Below are 23,074 nucleotides of genomic sequence, written 5' to 3' on the forward strand. Positions count from 1 at the left end.
CGGGTGGGACCGAAACATGGAGAGGCGCAGCGGGGGCGGCGCCGCCGTCTACCCGCCGGCCACGCAGCAGATGGGCCGCGCTGATTCGAACAGCGACCTCAGCGAGTAATCTCTATCAGATCACTGCGCGATGGTCAGTGAAGTCTGCATTTCTGAGTGGTAAATTACTGCGTTAAGTACTGCATTTTATTTGTGCATGACGACGTGGCCTGTAAGATGGTCGTCTCAGGGTTGGTACGACAAAATGTGTCTTTATTTCTTTCAAAAGACAAAAATGTGTATGTAAAGGTCAGTCCAGAGTGCACGTTTGTTTTTTGTTTTTACTGTATTTCTTGGGCCACCGATCGGCTCCTTGTTTTGGAATAAAAGGAATGGTATTAAGTAGTTCAAGTCAAACGAAGTGTTGCTGAAATGTTAAGTTGTTAAACCCCCCCCCCCCCTGTTCCCTAAAAAAAAGGAAGTCTACTCAATCTCCTAAAAACAACGACAATTTTAATTGATGCTAGATGTTGTATAAATTGCGATAATCTGAGCGCGCGCATGTATATATATATATATACACACGCACCAATATTCCAAAAGGAAAGTACAAGAGCTGAATAGAAAAACTCCATAACACATGATTTCACAAGTGATCAAAAGCAGTGATCAAGTGTACTAACAAATCTAAACAGCATGTAAGTAAATTGGATAATAGTGCTCTCAATGTTGAGTAACAATTGGCCCCATAAATATTAAAATACTAGTCCCTAATTGTTTTTATCATATACAGGGTAATGAATCTGAGATTTCAACTAGCAAATAAAACATGATCTAATTCTCAAAGTTTAAGACATCATCATGGACATAGCTGCTATGCTAACAAAGTGCACAAACTCTGAACAGAACAAAAAGAAACTGACAAGACATGAGAATTGAATATCAGTTTGTAAAATGACTGCTCAGAGAAGCTAATATAATAATTTACCAAGTATCAAGTATATTAAACAGACTTTGAACTCATAGCGGCCACATCCAGAGATCAATTTAACATATATTGCACTAGATAGCCAAACCAACATGAAATTCTCAGTGTACAGGAACATAACCGAACACACATCAAGCAACATCCATGTGCTAGCAGGTCAATCACTGAACAAGATAAAGCATAGACCTATGCTAGTGTACGTAGAAATCAAGCCCTATCTCGATGCATCCATTCATCATAGAGCATAAAACACATGTAACCTTGTTGCCCAGATTAACAGAGAGAAGAAAAAGATGTGAAACCGAAAATACTCACAATGCTATGCACTCAAATGAGTTAATAATCGAGGCAAGACACGACAATGAAGCCGTTGTCCCAAAAATCTTATTCGCCGCCGTTGCCGCCGTCAATGAAGACGGAGATACAAGGACTCACCACACCACATCGATGTGTGCAGGCAAGCCTTGGTGTTCAAAGCTCCGATCGAATCCAACACAGGGCTGCTCCACACACTCCGTCCATTCACAGAACTGCCAAATCCAAAGCTCGAGCTTCTCTTAGCTTAGACTCAGAGATGGGGATCAAAACAACACAAAAGGAGATTAGAGAGGAGATACCCAAGCTGAAGACGGAGAGGATTAAAATAAATAAATGCACCAAGAAGAAGGACTCGGCCTACAAGTGGGCACGCCGCACCATCCACCACGTACGACCACTGAAGGAATCATGATGTGGTTGCGCCACCGCCGATGCCCAAACTTTCTTGCCCCCCCCCCCTCTCTCTCTCTCTCACACACACATTTCATTGTTCATCTTCTTACCCTAGTCGGACCCAAGCCTCACCTTTTAACCCTCACCACATGGGCTCGATCCACAGGGAAGCAACTGGGCTTGTCGGTCCAGCCAATGATATAGGCCTAGGAAACATTAAAATTCATGATTTCTCAACAAATCCCCGCCAAATTTAAATGTTGTAGTTAATCAGTTTGATATACAAGATTTAAGTAAAAAGTATCTTTCGGGTTTGAACAAATTACCTAGTCGCATATATATTATCTCACACAGGATGAGGAGGACTAAATCCTCAGCCTTGGTGCGAGAGCCTTCTCATATGCAACACTATGTACTATGTTGTTTCTGTCTTAGCTCTCGAGTTAGACGTTACGGTCATGTCCATATACCTTAATTCATGGTTGCCACCTAGAGAAGTACCCAACTTATCTATAATTGCAACCACACAATCACACTCACATAGGTGAATTCTCCTAGATGTTATGTAGGATGACATCTATTATCAATTGATATTGAATTCATTAAGAGCCAATTACTCACTCTCTCCTACATAAGAGCAAAATAGCCGCGCGAGGAAGACAAAGATACAAGGTCTCACCGCATCGCGTCGGCGCATGCAGGCGAGCCTCGACGTTCATAGCTCCAATCGAATCCAACACAGGGCTGCTCCACCCACTCCATTCATCCAGAGCTCGAGCTGCTCCCAACTCAAACTCAAAGATGGGGATCAAAACAATAGAGAGGAGATGCCCAAGCTCAAGACAGAGAGGATTAAAAAAAATACATGCACCAGGAAGGAGGAGTCGGCCTACAAGTGGGCACCGCTGCGCCATCCACCACCCACGATCACCGAAGGAATCGGGATGTGGTTGCGCCACCACCAACACCCAAACTTACATGCCCTCTCTCTCTCTCTCTCTCTCTCTCTCTCTCTCTCTCTCTCTCTCTCTCTCTCTCTCTCTCTCTCTCTCTCTCTCTCATTTCGTTGTTCATCCTCTTACCCTAGCCAGACCCATGCCTCACCTTTAACCCTCACCATATAGACTTGATCCACGGTGAAGCAACTGGGCCAACCGATCCAGCCAATGATATAGGCCCAGGAAACATTAAAATTCATGATTTTCTCAACACTATATGCCAGCCGTACGTCATCACAGTTGCGTGTATTGTCGCAAGCGAGGTTCAGGGATCGAGGGCTGGGTGGTGGCCAAATTTATAGGGAGGTGGCAGGGCGGTAACCGGCACACGACAGCTGGGTGGAGGTGGTTTTAGAGAGGGCCGGGGCGATGGCTGGAACGTGACGGTGGTTGGGACGACGAGGCGGTGATGGCGTTGGTAGAGCCGCAGGTCAGGCCAGACAATGTTTGGTTGTGCTTGCGGCAGGCTACAGAGAGGGATTGTGAGGATTTAAGTGACAATGGATACGATGACAGGATGCGAGGTGGTGTTGGAAGCGAAGAACACAGAGAGAGAGAAAAAACATGTTTCCAGGAAGAAAATAAACATGTGAATAATGAGGGGCGTTGGATGCTCGTTTTAGGTCGACTGAGATTTTGTAAATTTTCAAGCAACTGACATGGAGTCATTCTAAAAAAAGCTAATCCTCATTTGAGCCACTAGTCATCTTTCGTCAAAAAACAAGCCCCCATTCCCTTGAAGAGAAGAAATATTTTGATGGGTATTGCTGATTCGTAAATTCAATCATATTCTCGGCTACCAAGCTGCACTTACTTAGTTGAGATTGACGAAAGGGAGTAAATTAAGTTTTCATACCGTCCGCAATATCACGCTATACTAATCTGCTATCCTGATAATAATCCACTGCCACCTCCACTATCCGCCATTTACAACATTCGACATGGGTAATGTCAATCATAAACATTGCTATGACAGCTCATGATAAATAGTACTCCCTCTAATCGTAAATATTTAACGTTTTATATAAAAATTGGTTAAACTTTTAAAATTTTGTTATCAATACTTTTTAAAATATTTAGTTTAAAAACATAAAAAACATATATGTAGATTTATCTTAAAGATTACTTTCATAATCTCATAAATTTATAAGATTATATATATATTAGTGAAAAAATATGGCCAAAGTTACACATCAGCATCAGAGACTATATAGTATTCAAAATGATAAGTATTTTTTACTTGAGAGAGTATTGTTAAAGAATCATCCATTTGATGACGTCACTTTGCTGGTCATACATAACTTTTGTACTGCTTCCGAATCTCGAACAGTTTCGTTTTGGTCATTGCCACCTCGCGTGTTGGTTCCATCATCTCCAGGTCTGCTAGCTCATGCATGCAGCCCTGCGTGTGCTCGGTTACTACGATCCAGCTCTCACACGGCAGGATCAAACGCAAGGCATGCGCATGCACAAGAAAACAATATTCCCTCCGATTGTAAATATATGTTGTTTTAGACTTATACATAAGGATTAAGAAAGTAGATCAAATAATATTATTACCCTTTATTTATTCTGTATTAGAAAAGATAACTCATTCATTTATGAAAGTGATAGCATTTATTAAACAAGAGTAAGACGAGAATAAAAGAGAAAAAAATACATAGAAGTTAACAATAACTTATATTTAGAGAATAGTTGAGGAGGTTAAAACGACATATATTTACAACCAGAGAGAATACTATAAAACAATTCAGGAAGCTCACGCAGTCGACCAGCTTCCTCTGCTCTCTCTCTCTCACAGCCTCGATCCCATGCATGCAGAGCTGTCTATTAGCAAGTGTAGGATGGACGACCGCGGCCCCCCTAAAAAGAGCCTATATAGCTATCAATCCTACTTAACAAAGTTAATTTATATAATTTTAGGTTATTAATTAGATCAACAACCTATTAATTTGATCATTTATCTTACTACGAATAGCTAAGTCTCATGAATTTTCGTGCGAAGATTAGATAGAACTATACTACTAGTACTAAGCATATTTTAGCCTTTAGGTGCAACTGAATTTTCATTACTCGTTTAAATTGGACACTATAGTATAACATATAGAATATAAATAGACTCTTTATAAATCACAACTCTCCTATATTAAATATTATTATATTTTTATGAATTTCTCAAATATTCCTCTTTTATTTATAAATATTAATCACATGTAACATTAATTCTATTTTTTATGTACATATACCATTATATTCGAGTAAAAGATATCTTCTTTTTTGAGGTAATTTGAATTTTGAAGAGGACCCCTATCTACTAGGGTACGGCCCTGCATGCATGCACGCGCGCATCCGTCGTCGGAAAAGCCTCCCGACCACACCGACGACGAACACCAAGAACCACTCCCTGAACAATACGGCAACGTATATATATATGCGCGTGCGATGGAATGCAGCAGCACAATTTATGCTCGAACAGAAGAGGAGAAAGAAACTACGAAGAACAGAGAGCAAGAAAATGGCTGCGCCCATGGGCACGTCCCTGTTCGTCCTCTTCCTTTGCGTCTCCCTCCACGTCCTCCCGGCCGCCGACGCCGCGCGCCTCCCGCCCGGCTCCAGCCAGATCATGGCCACCTGCAAGACGGGGCCGTTCCCGGAGCTCTGCGTGCGCGAGCTGGTCCAGCGCCTCCTCGACATCCAGATCGCGCTGGCGTCGGCCTCGGACCAGGCGGCCACCATCGCCGGCGGCCCGGGACAGGTGGACGCCAAGGCGCTCGTGGCCGTGGCCATGGAGGCGGCAGCGGAGGCCGGCGCGGTGGCCACGTCCGTGTTCGAGGGCAAGCTCCCGGGGTTCAACTCCAGCGTGCCCGACTTCAGGAAGTGCCTCGCCAACTGCACCGTGACGATGAAGAGCGCCATGAAGAAGATCCACGGCGCCTCGGCCGCCGTGAAGGCCGGCGCCAACGACATCGCCAAGACCCTGGCGTCGCGTGCCATCGGCGACGTGTCGTCGTGCACGCTCAGCTGCAAGGAACTCAACGGCGACGTGCGCCTCATCCTGCAGCAGAGCCTCGTCGAGTTCCAGAAGATGCTCCAGATCGCCGTCGCCTTCATCAGCAAGATTAAGCCCAAGCCGGTTCCTCCCCCGCCGGTGCCAACGATGCCATGAGCACGCGCCGGCCGCCGACGTACAAACTTACTCGCATCGCCGTTGCCACTGCTTGCATGCTACGTACACTAGTGCTACGTAATAATGACTTAATTATGAGGGTTTTCCAAGAGAGCGGAACAAGAAGAGCTCCTAGTTAGCCCTCATTTTGGAGAGTTCATTAATTTTCGCGTCTTGTGGTATAGTTCCTGTTGATTAGGTGTGACCGTGTGAGTTGTCTATTGTAAGCGAGATGTTTGATGAGAGGCCTGGCCTCATGGCTCGCTGTGAGCCTACGAATAAGATGGAGGCCTCATCGTCGGCTCCTCCCACTGTTGTTGTTGCCTTAAACGAGACAGGGTGATGTTATTTTTCATATGCCTTAAAATAGCATACATTTCACGCAACGTGCAGAGCCGTTGATTCTCCAAACAACACGTCACAAGTCTGTTTCAACCTATGTCGGACCCTAATGATGTCTCGCTCCTTCACCTTCCACCCGTCTACGGTTGTCTCGGCGGCGTCCCCACCATCGGATCCATACCTATTACGCTAACTTTTTGTTTTGGAGCTCCACCACTCTAGCACCAGCAAATCTGAGAGTCCTCAGTTGCTATTGTGCCTGCCTTCTCGGCCGAGGTGGACTCCGTCCCTAAGAGCCCTTCTAAGCTCGTCGATGAAGGAAGACCCCCCAATCCCTGCTAGCAGTCGCCATTCTTCATCGCTTGAGAGATAAACTCATTTTTAGGCAACTAAAGTTTAGAGGACTGCAACAATAATGTATACAAGCTTTCTTAATTATTTGAAGAAACATGCGAAGTGGCAAGTACAATTGTGCAGACCAGAGATTCGAAATTCCTGTTCCACGGTTGCTCACGTGTCAGCCCATAGAGTGTGGTTACATAGCGAGACGGCCCACATAGTCCATTAATAACCTAATACAAACTTTTCTTGTTAACTCTTTTCTCAAAACTTTTTTCCGCAAACTTTTTTCTCAAAAGTTTTGAGCTAATATTTCCAAAAATAGAAATATGCGGTGGGAAAAAGTTTTGACAGAAAAGGCTTTAGAAAACTTTCCAAAAATAGAAATATGCGGTGGGAAAAAGTTTTCAAAAATGAAAAGGTGGGAGTTGTCGGGCTGGTTCAGGAGCAAGCCTGCTCGCGCGCTGTGATTAGGAACGTCCTTGAAATTTTGAAGCGATGAAAGCCTGAATTTACGAACATACCAAATTTTGAGAAATACCCTCTTAACTAAAAAAATGTGGTATATCCACAAAAGCAAATTTGGGGTCCCTTCCATTAATTGTTCTGTAATCAAGTCATCACTGGCCAATTAATCTCCGTAGCATTCACTGTTTTGGCCCAACCTGGCCTTCTTCTGGACCCAAACCATCGAAACCCCAGGGCCGCTCCTCGATCCGTGACTCCATGCCCTCCACTCCAAAATAGCTAGCAATGTTTGTTCACATCCAATATTACGTATAAACTAAAAATATTAAAATCGAATGAAAAAAATACAGTTAGATGACTATGCTATTCCTAATCAATATAAGTATAAGAGCAAGTAACTCACCAGATTTAAAGTAAATGCATGCATATACTTAAGGGCATAACACGAAAATAGACTATAAATCATCCTTGGTTATCGTAATGTACAGATAATTTGAGATAGATACTCTGAATTAATGTAACTATTTGCTAGCTGTCTAGCTCTTGCACACATAGTGCACCTATTTATTACTCTCTCCAGTAAAAAATATTGATGTTTAAATATTACACAATCTTCAATACATATCTTTCATCACTATTTTTAATTGTAATATATTTATATAGTTTAATAAATCTATATATTTATATAGTTTAATAAATCTATGATATTATGAAAGTATAATTTAAGACAAATTAACACATATAATTTTCATGTTTTGAAACTAAATAATTCAAATATATTGATGGTCAAAGTTTTTTAAAAATGTTAATTTTCATGTTTCGAACATAATTTCTATCACTAGCAGGTTTATCATCGAGTTATTTCAAATCTGTACACACAAAAATATTTCATTCCTAAAAATTAAGTTTTTTTTCTGATGTTATATGATTAGTCTGTTCTGTCCTTGTTGTGGGGAGCGTTGCGACACGTGTTCTTCTATTCAGTAGACACAAACAAACGTTCGGAATACACACTGATTGGCCCAGTTCCTTTTGGGCCTTTTCTGCTGCACCAGGATTCGTTGCTCGACCGCTTTCACGGGCTTGTTTACCTAATTACCTAAAGCTTGATAGTTAACAAGCTTAATGACTTGACCACGTACTAGTATTTGTTTAAGCCCGGCAATTGAAAGAGATAGCTCAACGGCTAAAATACCCTAATTTGATAATGTCGCGAGCTCAACAGAATCATAAAGTAAAATCGATTGGCCACAAATTCGAACAGGAACCCCCCCCCCCCCCCCCATTCGCAAGACAAATTGGGAGACCGGTCGTACAAGTTGAAAAAAGAAAACAACTGCCTGCACCAAAATTTCCAATCTCGGTCCAGCATTCATGCAAAAGCTATCGCAGGACAATAAATCTCACCGCTGCAACCAGCCTCCACCAGCTGCCCTGTTAAGTTTGATTCAAGTTTTGACTCTTGAAAATCAGTCAGGAAACAACTGAAATACATGACGCATTGGCCGTCTTTTCCATGACGCTGTTTTGTAATCTCAGTGCTGTTTTCAGATTCAATTCGTGATCGGTATTCCAAATCTGAAGTCGAATTTGAATCGAGTCCAGACTGGACGGCTCAGCGTGAGCATGTTTGCGACAAGCAACGAGCAGACAGAGTCCGATGACAAAGCCACTCGGTTCGGTGGTGCCCGTCAGGATTCGAGCCCCGTGTGCGTTACACACCCCGTTAAAAAGTCTTCGACGAAACCTCCGAGAAGGGGGTGGTATTAAAAAAAATGTTTGCGACAAGCAGGCCTGAACCTGATTTGCTAGATTTCATGTAGTGCCGCGCATCGGGTCAGAGCTCAGTCACGTGACTGCGAATCCGTGATAACCTTGCTGACACTGCCGCCGCCGATGGACGCGGCCACAACACGCGCCCGTTCGCCGGACTGGCTCCATCGGCTCGGTCAGCTTCCACGCATAAAGCGCGATGCGTCAGCATGCACGTCACACTGACTGCACCCTGCTTCCACTCCTGTTCCCGTTCGCGTGCACGTCGCTCTCTCCTCCTGCTGCCAAACGAGGACACCGATAAGTAGCAGCCCCCCGAGTCCCCGACGCACGCAACTCATCTCAGCACGCGCGCGCGCACAGAGCGAACTGACTCAAGTCCACGAGAGAGAAGGGAGAGCTGGTTAGCATGGAGGGGGCGGCGGTGAGGCACCGGACGGTGGAGGCGAACGGCATCTCGATGCACGTGGCGGAGGCCGGCGGCGAAGGCGCGGAGGGGAACAGCAGGCCGGCGGTGCTGTTCCTGCACGGCTTCCCGGAGCTCTGGTACTCGTGGCGCCACCAGCTGGAGCACCTCGCCGCGCGCGGCTACCGCTGCGTCGCGCCCGACCTCCGCGGCTACGGCGACACCACCGCGCCGCCGGAGGTGTCGTCCTACTCCGCCTTCCACGTCGTCGGCGACGTCGTCGGCCTCCTCGACGCGCTCTGCCTCGACAAGGTACACACGCTCGGATGTCCACATCTTCAAATCGGTTTCTTTTCCCTCTCAACCTTTCGATTTTCTTCCTCTCGTGAAAAACGTGATGTGTGTGGGTGCATCGGCGAAGAAGATGGTAGTGACGTGAAGCAGATTACTCGATCCCCTCTTCTATACGATCCAAAACGAAGTCAACATCTGTGATGTAGTATTCTCTACCTGTTCCTATAAAATACACCAGATAAACCGGCATATTCCAGCTTGCGCGACATAGGCCGCTGCATGCATTCAGGGCCGGCTCTACAGATTCGAGGATCTAGGGTGAACTCAACACTATAGATCCTTAATGTTAAATATTTTTTTTACTTGTATAGTTTATAAACCATTCATCATCTAAGTGATAGAAATAAATATTGCTAACATGATAAACTAAATAGTAACTAAGTAATAATTAACTTCCAACATGTTCTTAATTTTTTGATGAATAATATCAATACTACAATAGAAAAATTAAAAGAACAGCAAAATAAAATTAGTATGATTACCTCAAATAAGAACCAAACTTCAACGATTCCATTGACAATGCTTCACTAAAGAGGAGACGACAAATATCCAATATCTCTCATAAAAAAATAACTCATTCAGGTATTTCTTGATGCAAAATCATTAAGGAAAATATCGAGACCAATGTTGTCCAAGACATTCTTCTCAATGTAGCACACAGCCAAGCCATTCAATCTTTCATGTGTCATAGTTGATCACAAATAGTTTTTTCAGTAATAGAGATGTTTGGATAACAATCTACAGCTATAACAAATTGAAGAATCTCAGGTGCTAACATCAAAACATCTGATAAAGTTACTTACAACACTTTTAATTTAAAGAAAAAAATTATTTAATTCAACATCAACAAACACCTTGGCTACTGCTCAAGTTTTTCCTATCAAGAAGAAAAAGATGAAGTGAAAACATTACATCAAGAGGCCCACTAGTCTTTCAACTTATTCATAGAAGGCACTTTGAGCTATTAGAGAACAACACATGCATAATTTGCCTAGTTTTAGCTTTTGACTTGAAACCTACAGTAGTTTTGATTGAGAGCTGATTGATAATCGTCGGATTTAATCACCTTTTGACTGGAATGGTATCCTACCTAAAAGTATAGGTTTAGGAGCACCAAATACATAAGAGCAGAAAATTACTTACAATCTGCAGTGGAGTCAAACGCTACGGATTATTAGTTTTCATAGACAGTGCATAAGATTCTTGAGCCATCGGGATGCATACCGAGCGTCAAGCACAACGCAGGCAGGCTGCGTGTACGTGGACGTGAGGTGAGTTTTGCGTTTTGAGCCTCACTCTGAGGCAGAATACCTTTGAGCTGGGCCTCTTCCCGGCTTGGCCCTAGGCGGTCGCACCCCCCTGCCTTGACCTAGAGCCGGGCCTGCATGCATTGTACTCTTGTGTTATTATCAACATATAGTAGCTAAGTTGTTGAACCTTATAATAAAAATATAAATATCAAACATGATAATATTAATCATAAATTCAAGATATTGATATATGAATGCGTCATAAGAGTAACGCTGAATAAATATGTCAAAACTTGAGAAGGTTGACCTAGCTTAATTTCAGATAGAATTAAAAAAGAGAGGATCATCCGCTAATTTTTCTTCTATTTTTTTTATTTTTATTAGTAAAATGAGTCATATATCTGTAGTCGGTAATGAGCCAATGAGGGTGTATGGTAAAAATAGGTAAACTATTTGAATTTTATATATTTTTATTAGATGTGAGGGGAGTAGAGGAAAAAATGATATGTAAATCAAATTATATTTTATATAGTAAAGATATGCTCTACAATTAGGAAACGGACACACGCTCTTCAATTGTATGTAGCACTTTATTTGACGCACGATTTCCATGCAAATTATGAACTTATTACTGAGGTCTAAGGCGTGAGAAATATCTCTCCGTCGAAATCCAACAGTTGCAAAGGAGACGACTATTCTAAGAGAATACGGTACAATAGATAGTAGGGTTGAAAATGGTTTGAAAATGATCGGAATTTTTTTTAATCATTTTTAGTTTTATATTTTTTCAGGAATAAAATTAATAATAATAATACTGAAAATGAATACGATATCGATAATATGAGAAAATTGGATATATCATTTCTGACTTTTATAGTTAGAAAAATTTGGAAGCAATATTTAGAGTACTAAGATTTACCATTTTTATTTTTATTTTCATAGTACTAACTTTGAAAACCAAATTAAAAAATACGCTATACTATTTCTAAAATGAAAGAAGTACTAGATAGAGACGTTAATGTTGTCAACTGTGAAAAAGAAAGCACCCCACGATGCACTGAAAACCAAACCTTGAAACTCAATGGACGCCACGATACTCCCAATGTGCCAAGACTGCAACATGTCAGTGGCGCCTTTGGTCAATTCTGCACGTTTTCTTAGGAGTACCATGCATGCCATGCTAGGGTACCAAACCTTGAAAATATTCACGTTTTCTTTGGAGTGAGCTGATGTGGTAACGTACGCATGTAGTACAAGTCTAGGAAAACTATGTAGGGGGCATGAAAAGTTGTTCAACGAGAATCTCATTATATATTGGATCGTATTTCGTGTGCATGTGCGCTGACCTGTCGGTGCGATTGCACGAATCGAAGGTGTTCGTGGTGGGTCACGACTGGGGCGCCCTGATCGCGTGGTACCTGTGCCTGTTCCGCCCCGACCGGGTGATCGCGCTGGTGAACACCAGCGTCGCCTTCATGCGCCACGTCATGATCGGCACCGGCGCCGGCGCCGTCAAGCCCACCGACCACTTCAACCGCACCTACGGCCCCAACTACTACATCTGCCGATACCAGGCAAGTATCTCTTACACCACTCTATATACTCAGAACTTTTTCTTGGCATTCGCAAATTTCCGTCTGCTATATAATATCAGAATTCCGGTACTATTACAATATAGAAGCACTCCGAATTTCTGGAAAAAGAAATGATTTTTATTGTTCAAACTGGGGACTGAAACAGCAGTATCCATCAGGGTAGTGAAAACTAGCAAATTGGTCAATGTTAATAGTATAGCTAGCTTTACTGTAACATTTTATCATAATAATATTTGATTAAGTATGTTGTACATGAATTTTTTATTTAGATATTTAATTTTATATAATGATTAAAAATTTTTTCTAAGACTGTATTTGATATGGATCTTTCTTTTTTTCTATTCTAACCCCAATTTCAATTGTTATTTATTTTATTTTATTTTATTTTAACTCTTTATTTATATATTTTGCTTCTCAAACTTTATAAATCGAACTGCTAATTTTTCATAATTGTTAATTCTGAATCTAGCTATTTATTAATCGTATTTGATATGAATTTTTTGTTAAATCGAGACCATTGGATGTTCATAACAATGAGTCGTTTAGCTCTTTTCTTTTTTTTAGATTAACGTGGTAATTTTGTGGGCTTAGGAGCGAATGTGGTGGCTCTTTTTTCCTTTCAAATAATAATATAATAGATTATTAGAGAAAATTCTTGTATGTCATAGAAAGTTATTAGAATCTTCGATAAACCAAAAAAAAAATTACATTCCGTCATATGTCAGTATTTGAAATTGTTCTTATCCTATATGTCACTGTTGTCATAATGGTTTTAATTCTAATGACATATAGAGGATGAAAAAACTAAAATTCTATTTTCATAAGTGTCACTGTCGTCAGCTCCGTTATAACATCAGTGGTACATAAGAAAAGAAAAATTTCAAGTAGTGACACATGATGAATAAGAATTTTTTATAGCAAATCCAGGATTTCAAAAAAAATTCGATGACATGCAAAAAATATATTATTTTTTTAATTAACCCTGCACATACGCTGGTACATATAGCGGTACATGCGTGCGTACCACAATAAAGAAAACAATGGCTCGACTCCTACACGTCCATGGGAAGTGCAGATCCAACACGTGATGAGCATAGGAAAAACACTCGCTTCAGACATACGCCGCTGACCTCGCCTGATCGCGCGCTGACGATCACTGGACGGAGCAGCAGGCGTTGGGGTTGTCGTCGTTGAATCACACCGGCGCCTCGTTCGGCATGTACTACTGCCGCGCGTGCAAGGCGTCGTTCGGCACGTACTGGCGTGCGTGCGTGCGGCAAAGCTGGTCTCTCTAAAAATCTAACCTGACTAATTTTTTTAAGATATTAATTAAATATCTATGTAAGTAAAAAAATTAATACGGTAAATTATTTAAGAGAATGGATCTAACTTATTTTTTAAAAACAAACTAGCTGATTGAGCTATCTAAAATGTAACCTAACTTATTAAGATATTACAATTTTTTCCTTATATTCTTATTTCATTGATCTTCTACGCCCTCCATGATATAAGCATTACTCACTATTTCTATTCTAAGTAAATCAACATAGGATTAAAATAATAATTCTTATCATACTACATACAACCATTAGTTATCTTTATAGATTAAAAAAATAATATATAGATACATACATAAAAACTTATTTCTTAAAACCAATTATTTACTCTCTCTCCTCTAAATATCACTAAGAATATAATATTAGGGGTATCATAAGACTATCTCCAACGATTTTCCTTCATGGATTAGAATCTCTTCACGACGGGATTTTTATTCTCTTCAGCACTCCAACGGTTTCCCTTCACGTTTCCCGTCATGACAGGATTCCCAGGGTCATTCCTTTCAGGACGGGATTCTCTCTTTTTCCTTCGCGATTCTCCTCGAGAGGAAGTTATTGGAGATGAGGGAAATAAAAGAAATAAGAACAAAAAAGGAAATCGGAAATGTAACAAAACTAAGGAAATATGGTTGAAGATGATGTAAGGGTAACCCAGCGCCTGAGGCGAGGTGTCGTAGTGAGGCGGCGCCAGACGAACCATCCCAACAACGGGGCGCAGACGTGTGGCGACTGGCTGGAGGCGTGGCACGGACGTGTGTCAAGTAGCTGGAGGCGGGGTGCTGATGTGCGGCAGCTGGCTGAAGCCGAGGCGCGGGTGTGGGTGCTATGATAGCTTGCTAAGGGGCGTGCCATGTGTGCGTCGTGTGCTGCCAGAGGCAAGCTTAGGAAATGCTTGGGTTAGCAATATGGACCAGATTGGGATTCAAAGATTTAGGTTGGACCAACATTGTATATGAGGTATACACGTGGATATCTATAGGCAGATAAAAAACCTATAACCGATCCGGTGTTTCATAGGGTACTCGACTTGTAGTGTTCGTGGACAAAAAAATTAGACACATGCTCGTATACATTGGATATAATGCCTACAGGTAGGATTGTCGTGCCTAGTGCAGAGGAGGAGAAATGGGATTATGTTCGGACTCGAAACCACTAATTACTTAGCTTGATATATATGATTTGTCGGCCGACGACGTTAGTAAAGTGGCTTTGATCCCTTTCCATACAAATTTGCGCTCTTTCCATTTTCAGCCCAGATGTCGATTCTTCATTGTATCTTCTAGGTTTGTTAGGTTTGTTTCAGCTTCGGATTTTGACTTTCAACTTTTATAATCTGAAGCTGAAACAAACAGGCAGCTTTTGGTTATAGCTTTTTAAAATTTACTGGTTGGATTGTGAGAATCTAAGAAGCTGGTTTTTCTCAGCTTTTGATAGATTGTGAAAGTCCATTTTACTAAACTGTTCATTAAATTTTTTTAATCTACAGTCTAAAAGTTTTTTATAATCCAGCATTTCACAATCCAATTTTTATAAAATACTTTTTAAAATCTCTAGCTGAAACAAATAGGTACTTATACGATACACTGCCATCATCGAGATCCCCTGTTACGAAGTATAGTAGCACGAGCACGTGCTACTGTGTACGACTATTCTTTTCTTTACGAAATAACAGGAGAGCTGCTTATGCATTCATTAGTACGACTACGAGTAAAATATGGTACAAGCACCAGAAAACAAAACAAACCAGACTAGACTATACATTAAGAAAATAAATAGACTAGACAGGCTGCACAAGTGGAGGAGCGCTCCTCCTGATACAAGTTGGCACCGACTATGGCGGAGTTGGAAAAGGAGAATGATTGTGGCACAAATATAACAAATTAAACTGATTATGTGCCAGTATACTAATATGATATAGAGTTATACCTAATATCTATTATATTATTATTTAAGAGAAAAAAATAAGCAATCATGCTCGCACTTAAGGTCACAAAATTACCACATTAATCAGAGAAAAGAAAAAGATCGATCACCCAACATCTAATGGTAATAAATAGGTAAATTTGGAACCAAAGAGATTATATTAAATATGACTAATAAATACATAAATTCGGAATTAAAAATTATGAAAAATTAGCGGTTCGATTTTCATATGGTTTGAGCAGCAAATATCTAAATAAAGAGTTCATATAAAATAAATTTAATAATAATTAAAATTAAGGCTAGAATATAAAAATAAGAATCCATATCAAATATAGTCATAAAGAAAATTTAAATTATTATAAAAATCAAATACCTAAATAAAATTAATCAATAGCTAAAATTTATAATGAAAAATAATGAAAAAATTTCAATATTCTTACTAAGATAATAGATTAAGAAGCAACATGTAACTCAAGGCTGTCACAACAAGTAGAAAACCAGTAAGGCACAACACGCATAGCAAATTTATTCTAATTTTGGTTGGGTTGCCTACATTTGACGTATGATTTTGACAATTGATGAAAACGTATACGAATCGAACCAATATGTGTATATTATTCGAGTATAAGTTTAAAGCATAAGTAATTTTTTTTTCTATTAACATAATTTTTATTTCTTTTTCTAATTTTATGTGTTTTGTAACTAAATGACACTAAATTCATAAAACTAAAGAGACTAATTTCTAATCAAAAGTTATCATGATAAAATATTTCAGCGATAATAGCCACGTTAATAGTATGGATCACCTTGCTAGTGAAACTAATTACTGTTGATATTTAGGATTTTTTGGAGTGTCTGAACATGCCTGGAACACTCTTAGCTCCGCCAATGACGCCGACTACTACCCAAACATTGAACTCCTCCTTGCTGAGTGAACAAATTGACTACTGTGTACGACTCGGCACGATTAATCTGGCCTTGTGTTAATTTGTGTTTTGAACGGTGCAGGAGCCTGGGGTCGCAGAGAAGGAGTTCTCCCCGGCCAACGCCCGGTACATCGTGAGGCAGATCCTGTGCAGCCGTTTCACCTCCGAGGCGGACGGCGGCAAGAAGCCAGAGGTCGACGACGACTCGCCGCTCCCCCCGTGGCTCACGGAGGCGGACGTGGACCACTTCGCGTCGGCGTTCGAGAGGACGGGGTTCACGGGCGGCATCAACTACTACCGCAACATGGACCGGAACTGGGATCTGGCGGCGCCGTGGGCGGACGCCAAGGTGCGGGTGCCCACCAAGTTCATCGTCGGCGACGGCGACCTCACGTACCAGTACCCGGGCATCAAGGACTACATCCACAAGGGCGGCTTCAAGGCCGACGTGCCGCTGCTCGAGGATGTCGTCGTCATCCCTGGCGCGGGGCACTTCATCCAGCAGGAGAAGGCCGATGAGGTCAGCAAACACATCTACGACTTCATCTCCAAGTTCTGACCGATCAGCTTGGTTGCGTGCTCAATTCGACCGACCGATCGATCAACTGGTGCAAGAGTTGTGTTTCCTTGTCTTGAAACAAGCTACTCTATGTCTGTAATACAATGGCTGTGAACTTCAATGTGTGGAATCATGTATTCGGAATTTCAATTTACGTCTCCAAAACATGCTTTGCAATGCCTAATTCTCAATGCAGAATATACGTACGTGCAGCTGTCTTCCTCTAAAAAAACGAGACGTGTACCGGCATTTATAATAGAGAGAATACGGTTGCCTCTAATTCATTAACGAACCATTTGTCTCTTGGGTCCACGCACTCTTTTTTTTAGGGAGGTCAACACATTCTAGAGAGGGAGAAGAGAAAGGCTCGCCTCTAATTCATTAACGAACCATTGGCACATAACCACTTAATTATTGCATCGGCATGTCCAAGCACAAAGGGCTTTTAGCATATCATTAGTATTACATAAAATTCATAAAATAACTGGAATATAAGCCTCCAGAAAGAGCCACATCATCTTATAATTTTTCAACTGTTAGATGTGAAATATATAGATAGGTTTACTTTGTTTTCCTGAAGTCTCATATTTTCTAAAAAAAATCCAAACTCCTTATTATACAAACGCTGTCTTCAAAATATTATTAAAAAGAAGAATGTATTTTTAATTTAAAGGTGCTGGCTAACAGTCCTTAATGAACTCTGTTACTTGGGCTCCTCCATATAAGCTTGACCTTCGCCTCGCCTGCGACCATCGAGCGGACATACCCTGCTGGGCTTCAGCCACAGCACTCGGATCAATGGTTGGTTCCGAGCAGCTTGTTCAAAAGCTCGTGTCTGGTTTCGACTCCGTTGTTAATGTCTGGGACTCTGGGCCGGCGTTTGCGAACGGTATCTGGAAACTGGAGAGCGCTTTGGTTTCTGACATGCACACGGACTGTGTGAGAGATGTATCCTTCCCTTCGCACCACTTCGGGTGTGCCCAAGTTGACCATTGTTAGCGCTTCTCAAGATGGTAAGGTTGCCCTCTGGAGTCTGGGCCAATGCAAGGCGAAAGATGGAAGGAGACGACTGGGAAGGGAATGTGGAGGTTGTCATGGACTCCTGCTCCTTGATGGGAAACATACTGTCTGTTGCCGCCGGCAATGGCAACATCACACTGTCGAAGGAAGAAACGGATGAGCAGTGGCAGCAAGAGTCGAAGGTGGAAGAACCATAGGAAGAGCTTGTTTATGCAGTTTCCTTGTCGTTTCAGATTTCATGTTTCTAGTAGTAGCCATGGCATGATGTGTTTTTCAATCAAGTCTACTGGCAGATATTAGTTCACCTAAGTTTGACACAGGATTTGTCATTTTGATAAATGAGCAATGCGTGGTTGGCTGAGTACATCTACAGATGCAGAGGCTGTGATATGACTTTTTCCATTATCTAAAAAGAACAATGCCCGGTTAGGTTGTTTATTCACTGGCCACATACTTAACTATCTACACTGTTAAATGATATTCTCCATCCTGTTTGTCACCATGGTTATATTGTCCGATCGTGCGTTAGCTATTTCGGTGTGCAGGTTCCTACATACCATCGTCGAGTGTTTTGCGGAGAGAATCATAGCGAAACCAGCTGATCAATCTCCTAATCGATTGCAAACAAGCAAATTATTGCCAACAATCGAGACAGTTCTTAACAACAACAACAATGCCTGCTTTATTAGATCGTATATTCTCACGATCATGAATTACAACTTACAAGCAAGCAAAGAATCGATATACAATCGAGCAAAGAATGGATTTGTACACCTTGCTGCCTTGGGCTAAATCTAAGCTACAGATCGGAGAAGAACTCCTTGACGTAGGCGGGATCAGACAGCTGAGGGGGCGCCGAGAGGATCTGCTCCACGTAGGCATCATCCATCGGCGGACACGCCAAGCCGCACACCATCTCGTCCTCGTCGTCGTCGTGGGTAAGCGGACTTGGCAAGTCGCTGCACTCGCCGGGGGCCGAAGAACCCATCAACTCGTCAAGGCTGAACTTGATCAACTCCTCCTCCTCTGGGGTACCATGTTGTGACATCTGGACGCACGTGACGGTGGCATCCTCCGGCTGAGCAGCGCTGGGCAGCTCGGCGCGGGCCAGTTGATCGTCTCCCAACAGATATCGCTCGTAGCAGAAGTCGTGGGGGAGTTGGACGGCCATCTTGTCGTCATCGGACTCCATGAACTCCCGCAACCACGGTAGAACGCTGAGGTCGCTGGCACCTGGTTCGAGCTGCGCCTGCGCCTCGCCTCCCGGGGCGTGCTCTGTCTCCTGGAACGCCGACTCCACGGGCTCGCCGCCTCCCGACATGTGGTCTGTCTCTTGGACTTGGTACGCCGGCGCCGCGAGCTCGCCTCCCGACATGTGTTCTGATTCTTGGTACGCCGGCGTCGCATGGTCGTCTGACAGGATGCGTTCTAGGCTGTCCGCGAACAGCATGTCGTCGTCGTGGTCCTCGTGCGTTCGCTTCCGCGGCCGCAAGCTGGGTGTGCGTGGTGGTGGTGCCTCGAGGTGTTCGACGACGTCTGCCTTCCTCTTGCGCCCCGACGACGCCGAGGCGCGCAACGGCATGTCGGATCCAGGCCCTCGATGCGACTTGTAGATCTTGCAGAGGACCGTGTCGCCGTCTTCTTGGGAGACGACGTACTCGGTCATCAACCATCCTGGCTTGACGATCGCCGACGACGTCTTCTCGTGGTATGTGAACTTCTGGAAGGTCCCGACGGCGCTTCCTTTCACCTTCTTCGGGGCTCCCTCGGAGTGCCAGACCCCCTTGCCGTCGGGGCCGACCTTCCGCCACCGTTTCGTGCCCACGGCGTAGCGCACGGGGCTGAAGAAGTACCAGACCCTGCCGTCTCCATGGCCGGTGGCAGGCTGCCCAAGCGCGGGCGCGTACTCGCGCACCAGCTCGTACGGGTAGTTGGAGCAGACGTCGGCGTCGTGAAAGACGCTGCTGGCGTGGCCGTGGACGGCCTGGCCGGCGATCTTGGGGCAGAGGTAGGCGTTGATGAGCCTCTCTTCGCTAGGGCAGAAGGCGTAGTCTTGTGGGTTCACCATCTCGGCGGGATCGACTGGGGAAGGATGATCGATCGATCTCGGCGGAGTTGTCCACTCGACTGGATGGTTGCGAGGAGGGCGGCACTGCACTGCCCCATCCTTTTATGGACGGAGGGACGTCGCTAGGGCTGCATGCAGAGAGAAGCGAGGTCGGACTGTCGGAGTCGGACTGTAACTGACCGGTAAGTTTGTTATGTTACGTAGTAGCACAGTTGCTGTATTTGCAAGCAAGCACTCCGAGTAAGAGGTGGCTTCTATATTTTATTGTTATAAGTGGCATCATAATCAAGATTAATTAATCTTGGGTGGCAAATGATCAATTTATTCCCTCGACGACTACCATGTCTGCCGATTCCAAGAGCGTGCAGTGGACTGAACATCACCCCAACTTCAGAAAAACGAGCAGATTTCACATCTCTGAAGAAAGGGCACACCGTTTGGAGCCGAATCAAAAGTGGAGCTTGTATGTGCGAACTTCAAATTTGTGGTATCAGTTCTGTTTCGAGCTCGATCCGCTCCATTCCAGCATGATATCAGCGGCAAAAGAACAGACTGACAGAGGGATATGCTTGAATGCAAGCTTCGGTTGTAACGAACGCATCGCCGATCAAATTGAGATTTCCAGCAACGGCAGTATACTTGATGTATTGATTGGCAAGCACTTCGATTTTTTAAACATTCTGCTTCTGAATTTCTATCTATTGCTAATTTTGGAACATGAATTGTTCGTTCAAAACGAATTCTAGAACAGGTATGAGAGCTTACTCCTTTGAGTTCGTCAGTTCGTTCATTACGAGTTAATGGTCAGTTCGCTCATATATAAGTAATAAGCTGAGTGGCAGGGGTCAGTATCACTCTTAGCTAGAAAGGGACTTGCGAGCTTTGTGTTCACGTTCACATGAGCATCATGCTTGGCCAATTGGTCTGTTGATGATCAAGTTAATTTATTTATTCAACTTCCGCCAAACTATTTTCTTGAAGAATTGCCGCAAAAAAATGTTTCCTTAATGGAGGTTTTTCCCCTACCACGAAGGCCAAAGGCATTGTGCCAGCTACTGCTGTCATGCTGAGAGACTAGACTTAAGTTTGGATCATTACAATGTACACGCTAAACTAATTTTGTTAGGAATAATGTTACTAAACTTGGCATCATCTTCCGTTGTAGTCTAGCTGGTTAGGATACTCGGCTCTCACCCGAGAGACCCGGGTTCGAGTCCCGGCAACGGAATTTTTGTCTGCTTTTTTTAACAGAATTTGCATTTTTGTAGAGCTGATTTAGTTGAAGCAAGGGTTAGGTCCTGCATATTCTAGATTTTTTTTTTGCTCTAAAAGCACATTGAACGAAAATGTGCAGTACAGTGAAGCTAACACCTTTCATAAATGATAGTTCAAGTTGCTATCAATGGCTCACTTGCACGGAAGATGTTCAAGAACTGGAAGGCAAAATCCATTATTAAAAAATATTTTAGTGCTTTTAACTGTGATTTTTCTATTTGTCGTTAGTGAACATTCAAAAATAAAACCGACCTCAATAAACTATCACAAAAGACATGCTTAAAACACATTAGTTCTAGAGAATTGTTCTTTTATAAGTTATGCAAAAAACACACTTTACCTTCTATTTACGTATGTATTCTCCTTTTGTGAGGCTAACAAATGGACATGCATATTAGCTACAATGGCAATACTTAGAATCGTAATTTTGTGAAGCTTGATATGAAAGGAATTGGTCTGTCAGAAACCGTCGCCTACAAGTGTGTTTTTCTATAGTTTTGATAAAGTCAGTTTAGTTCCATCAAATTTACGCAAGTTATTTATTCTCTCGTGATTTTTTATTGAAAAGGTGCCTTCACACAACCTACAACAGAATGAAGGGGACATATAAGTAGCATATGTTGTATGTTCCCCTTATTACACCAGGAAAACTATAGCTTGATGCTGTGATGAACATTCTTTGTCCAATAGCAACGCATGGGACATAGGATTTGAACACTGGCAAGTAGATTTATATTCGAGTGACTCCAACATGCAACAAAAGGTGATTCCCTGTAATGTGTAATGTTAGATTCTTTGTTGTTAAAGCACTTAGCTAGTTTGTTTATGCGACAACTTGTTTATCGAAAGCATGCTGAGGAAATATATACAATATACTAATTGTTTCCTCTCGAGTTTCACCAGTCATTTACTTTAATATCATAATAAATCTTATACATTGTTCAATTCATTATGTCTATAATGGTCTGTTTATTTTAGCTGAAGATTGTAAAAAATAGCTTGTAGATTGTTAATAGTAAAAAGTTGTATTTTAAATGCTGAATTATACAATATGTAGAAATTGGTGGAACCCGAAATATTGAATTATTACAATATGAGAGCTAAATTATGATAATGATCTATTTATTTCAGTTTACAAATTATAAAACACAATCAACAATCTCTAGCTGAAACAAACGTAAACTTAAATCTCATATTTAACATTCCTTATGAAGTCAGCATAAACTAGTTACAAAATATTTTTGCATATAAACCATACCGGCTCTACACGTGCACTCATTTTTGACCAATAAATCATATTCCAATCCAACCATAAAAAAAAAAAGATACACAAACTGATCTAAACTCCATAGATCTCACAACACAACCTCAAACAACATAAAGAAAAACCCCTTAAAAAACCTCCCAAAATTTGGCAAGAGTCCTAGCACCAAAGCCCAACTCCATCCGCACGTAGTAAAGTCCAAACACTAACTCCATCGCCCGTCGTTGCTGTCCCCATCGCGTGGCGCGCTCCTCCTCCTTCGGCGGCTGCGGGCTCTCACCCACCCACCAAACCGAATCCTCCTCACCCTCCAACTCCGACAAAAAAAAGGAA

The 23,074-nt window shown here is 42.4% G+C and overlaps 2 protein-coding genes and 1 non-coding gene across 4 annotated transcripts; all 3 read left to right on the top strand.

The window, feature by feature from the left end:
- The first annotated feature begins 5,011 nt into the window (after window positions 1–5,011).
- On the top strand, window positions 5,012–5,842 carry LOC133910830 (uncharacterized). Its single transcript, XM_062353077.1, has one exon. It carries the CDS (start codon window positions 5,012–5,014, stop codon window positions 5,840–5,842), a length of 831 nt encoding a protein of 276 aa, XP_062209061.1.
- Window positions 5,843–8,861: 3,019 nt separating this feature from the next.
- On the top strand, window positions 8,862–17,264 carry LOC133913720 (uncharacterized). Of its 2 annotated transcripts, XM_062356945.1 has the most exons (3): window positions 9,080–9,482; window positions 12,148–12,348; window positions 16,638–17,264. In XM_062356945.1, the coding sequence occupies exons 1-3, from the start codon at window positions 9,174–9,176 to the stop codon at window positions 17,112–17,114; spliced, it is 987 nt and encodes a 328-aa protein (XP_062212929.1). In that variant the 5' UTR covers window positions 9,080–9,173; the 3' UTR covers window positions 17,115–17,264. The 2 variants fall into 2 exon arrangements, with proteins under 2 accessions (XP_062212930.1, XP_062212929.1); XM_062356946.1 differs by lacking the exon at window positions 12,148–12,348 and having other exon boundaries at window positions 8,862–9,482.
- Window positions 17,265–21,357: 4,093 nt separating this feature from the next.
- On the top strand, window positions 21,358–21,430 carry TRNAE-CUC (transfer RNA glutamic acid (anticodon CUC)). The gene has a single exon. It is a non-coding gene; the product is annotated as a tRNA-Glu (tRNA).
- The last annotated feature ends 1,644 nt before the right edge of the window (window positions 21,431–23,074 follow it).

Source organism: Phragmites australis, chromosome 3 (assembly GCF_958298935.1).
Source record: "Phragmites australis chromosome 3, lpPhrAust1.1, whole genome shotgun sequence".
NCBI classification, from domain to species: Eukaryota; Viridiplantae; Streptophyta; class Magnoliopsida; order Poales; family Poaceae; genus Phragmites; species Phragmites australis.

Bases quoted from the DNA above. Each gene is read 5' to 3' on its own strand.
- LOC133910830 (XM_062353077.1), top strand. From the start codon at position 5,012: ATGCACGCGCGCATCCGTCGTCGGAAAAGCCTCCCGACCACACCGACG.
- LOC133913720 (XM_062356945.1), top strand. From the start codon at position 9,174: ATGGAGGGGGCGGCGGTGAGGCACCGGACGGTGGAGGCGAACGGCATC. The intron at 9,483-12,147 runs GTACACACGCTC...CACGAATCGAAG, and splicing joins ACGCGCTCTGCCTCGACAAG to GTGTTCGTGGTGGGTCACGA. The intron at 12,349-16,637 runs GCAAGTATCTCT...TGAACGGTGCAG, and splicing joins ACTACATCTGCCGATACCAG to GAGCCTGGGGTCGCAGAGAA.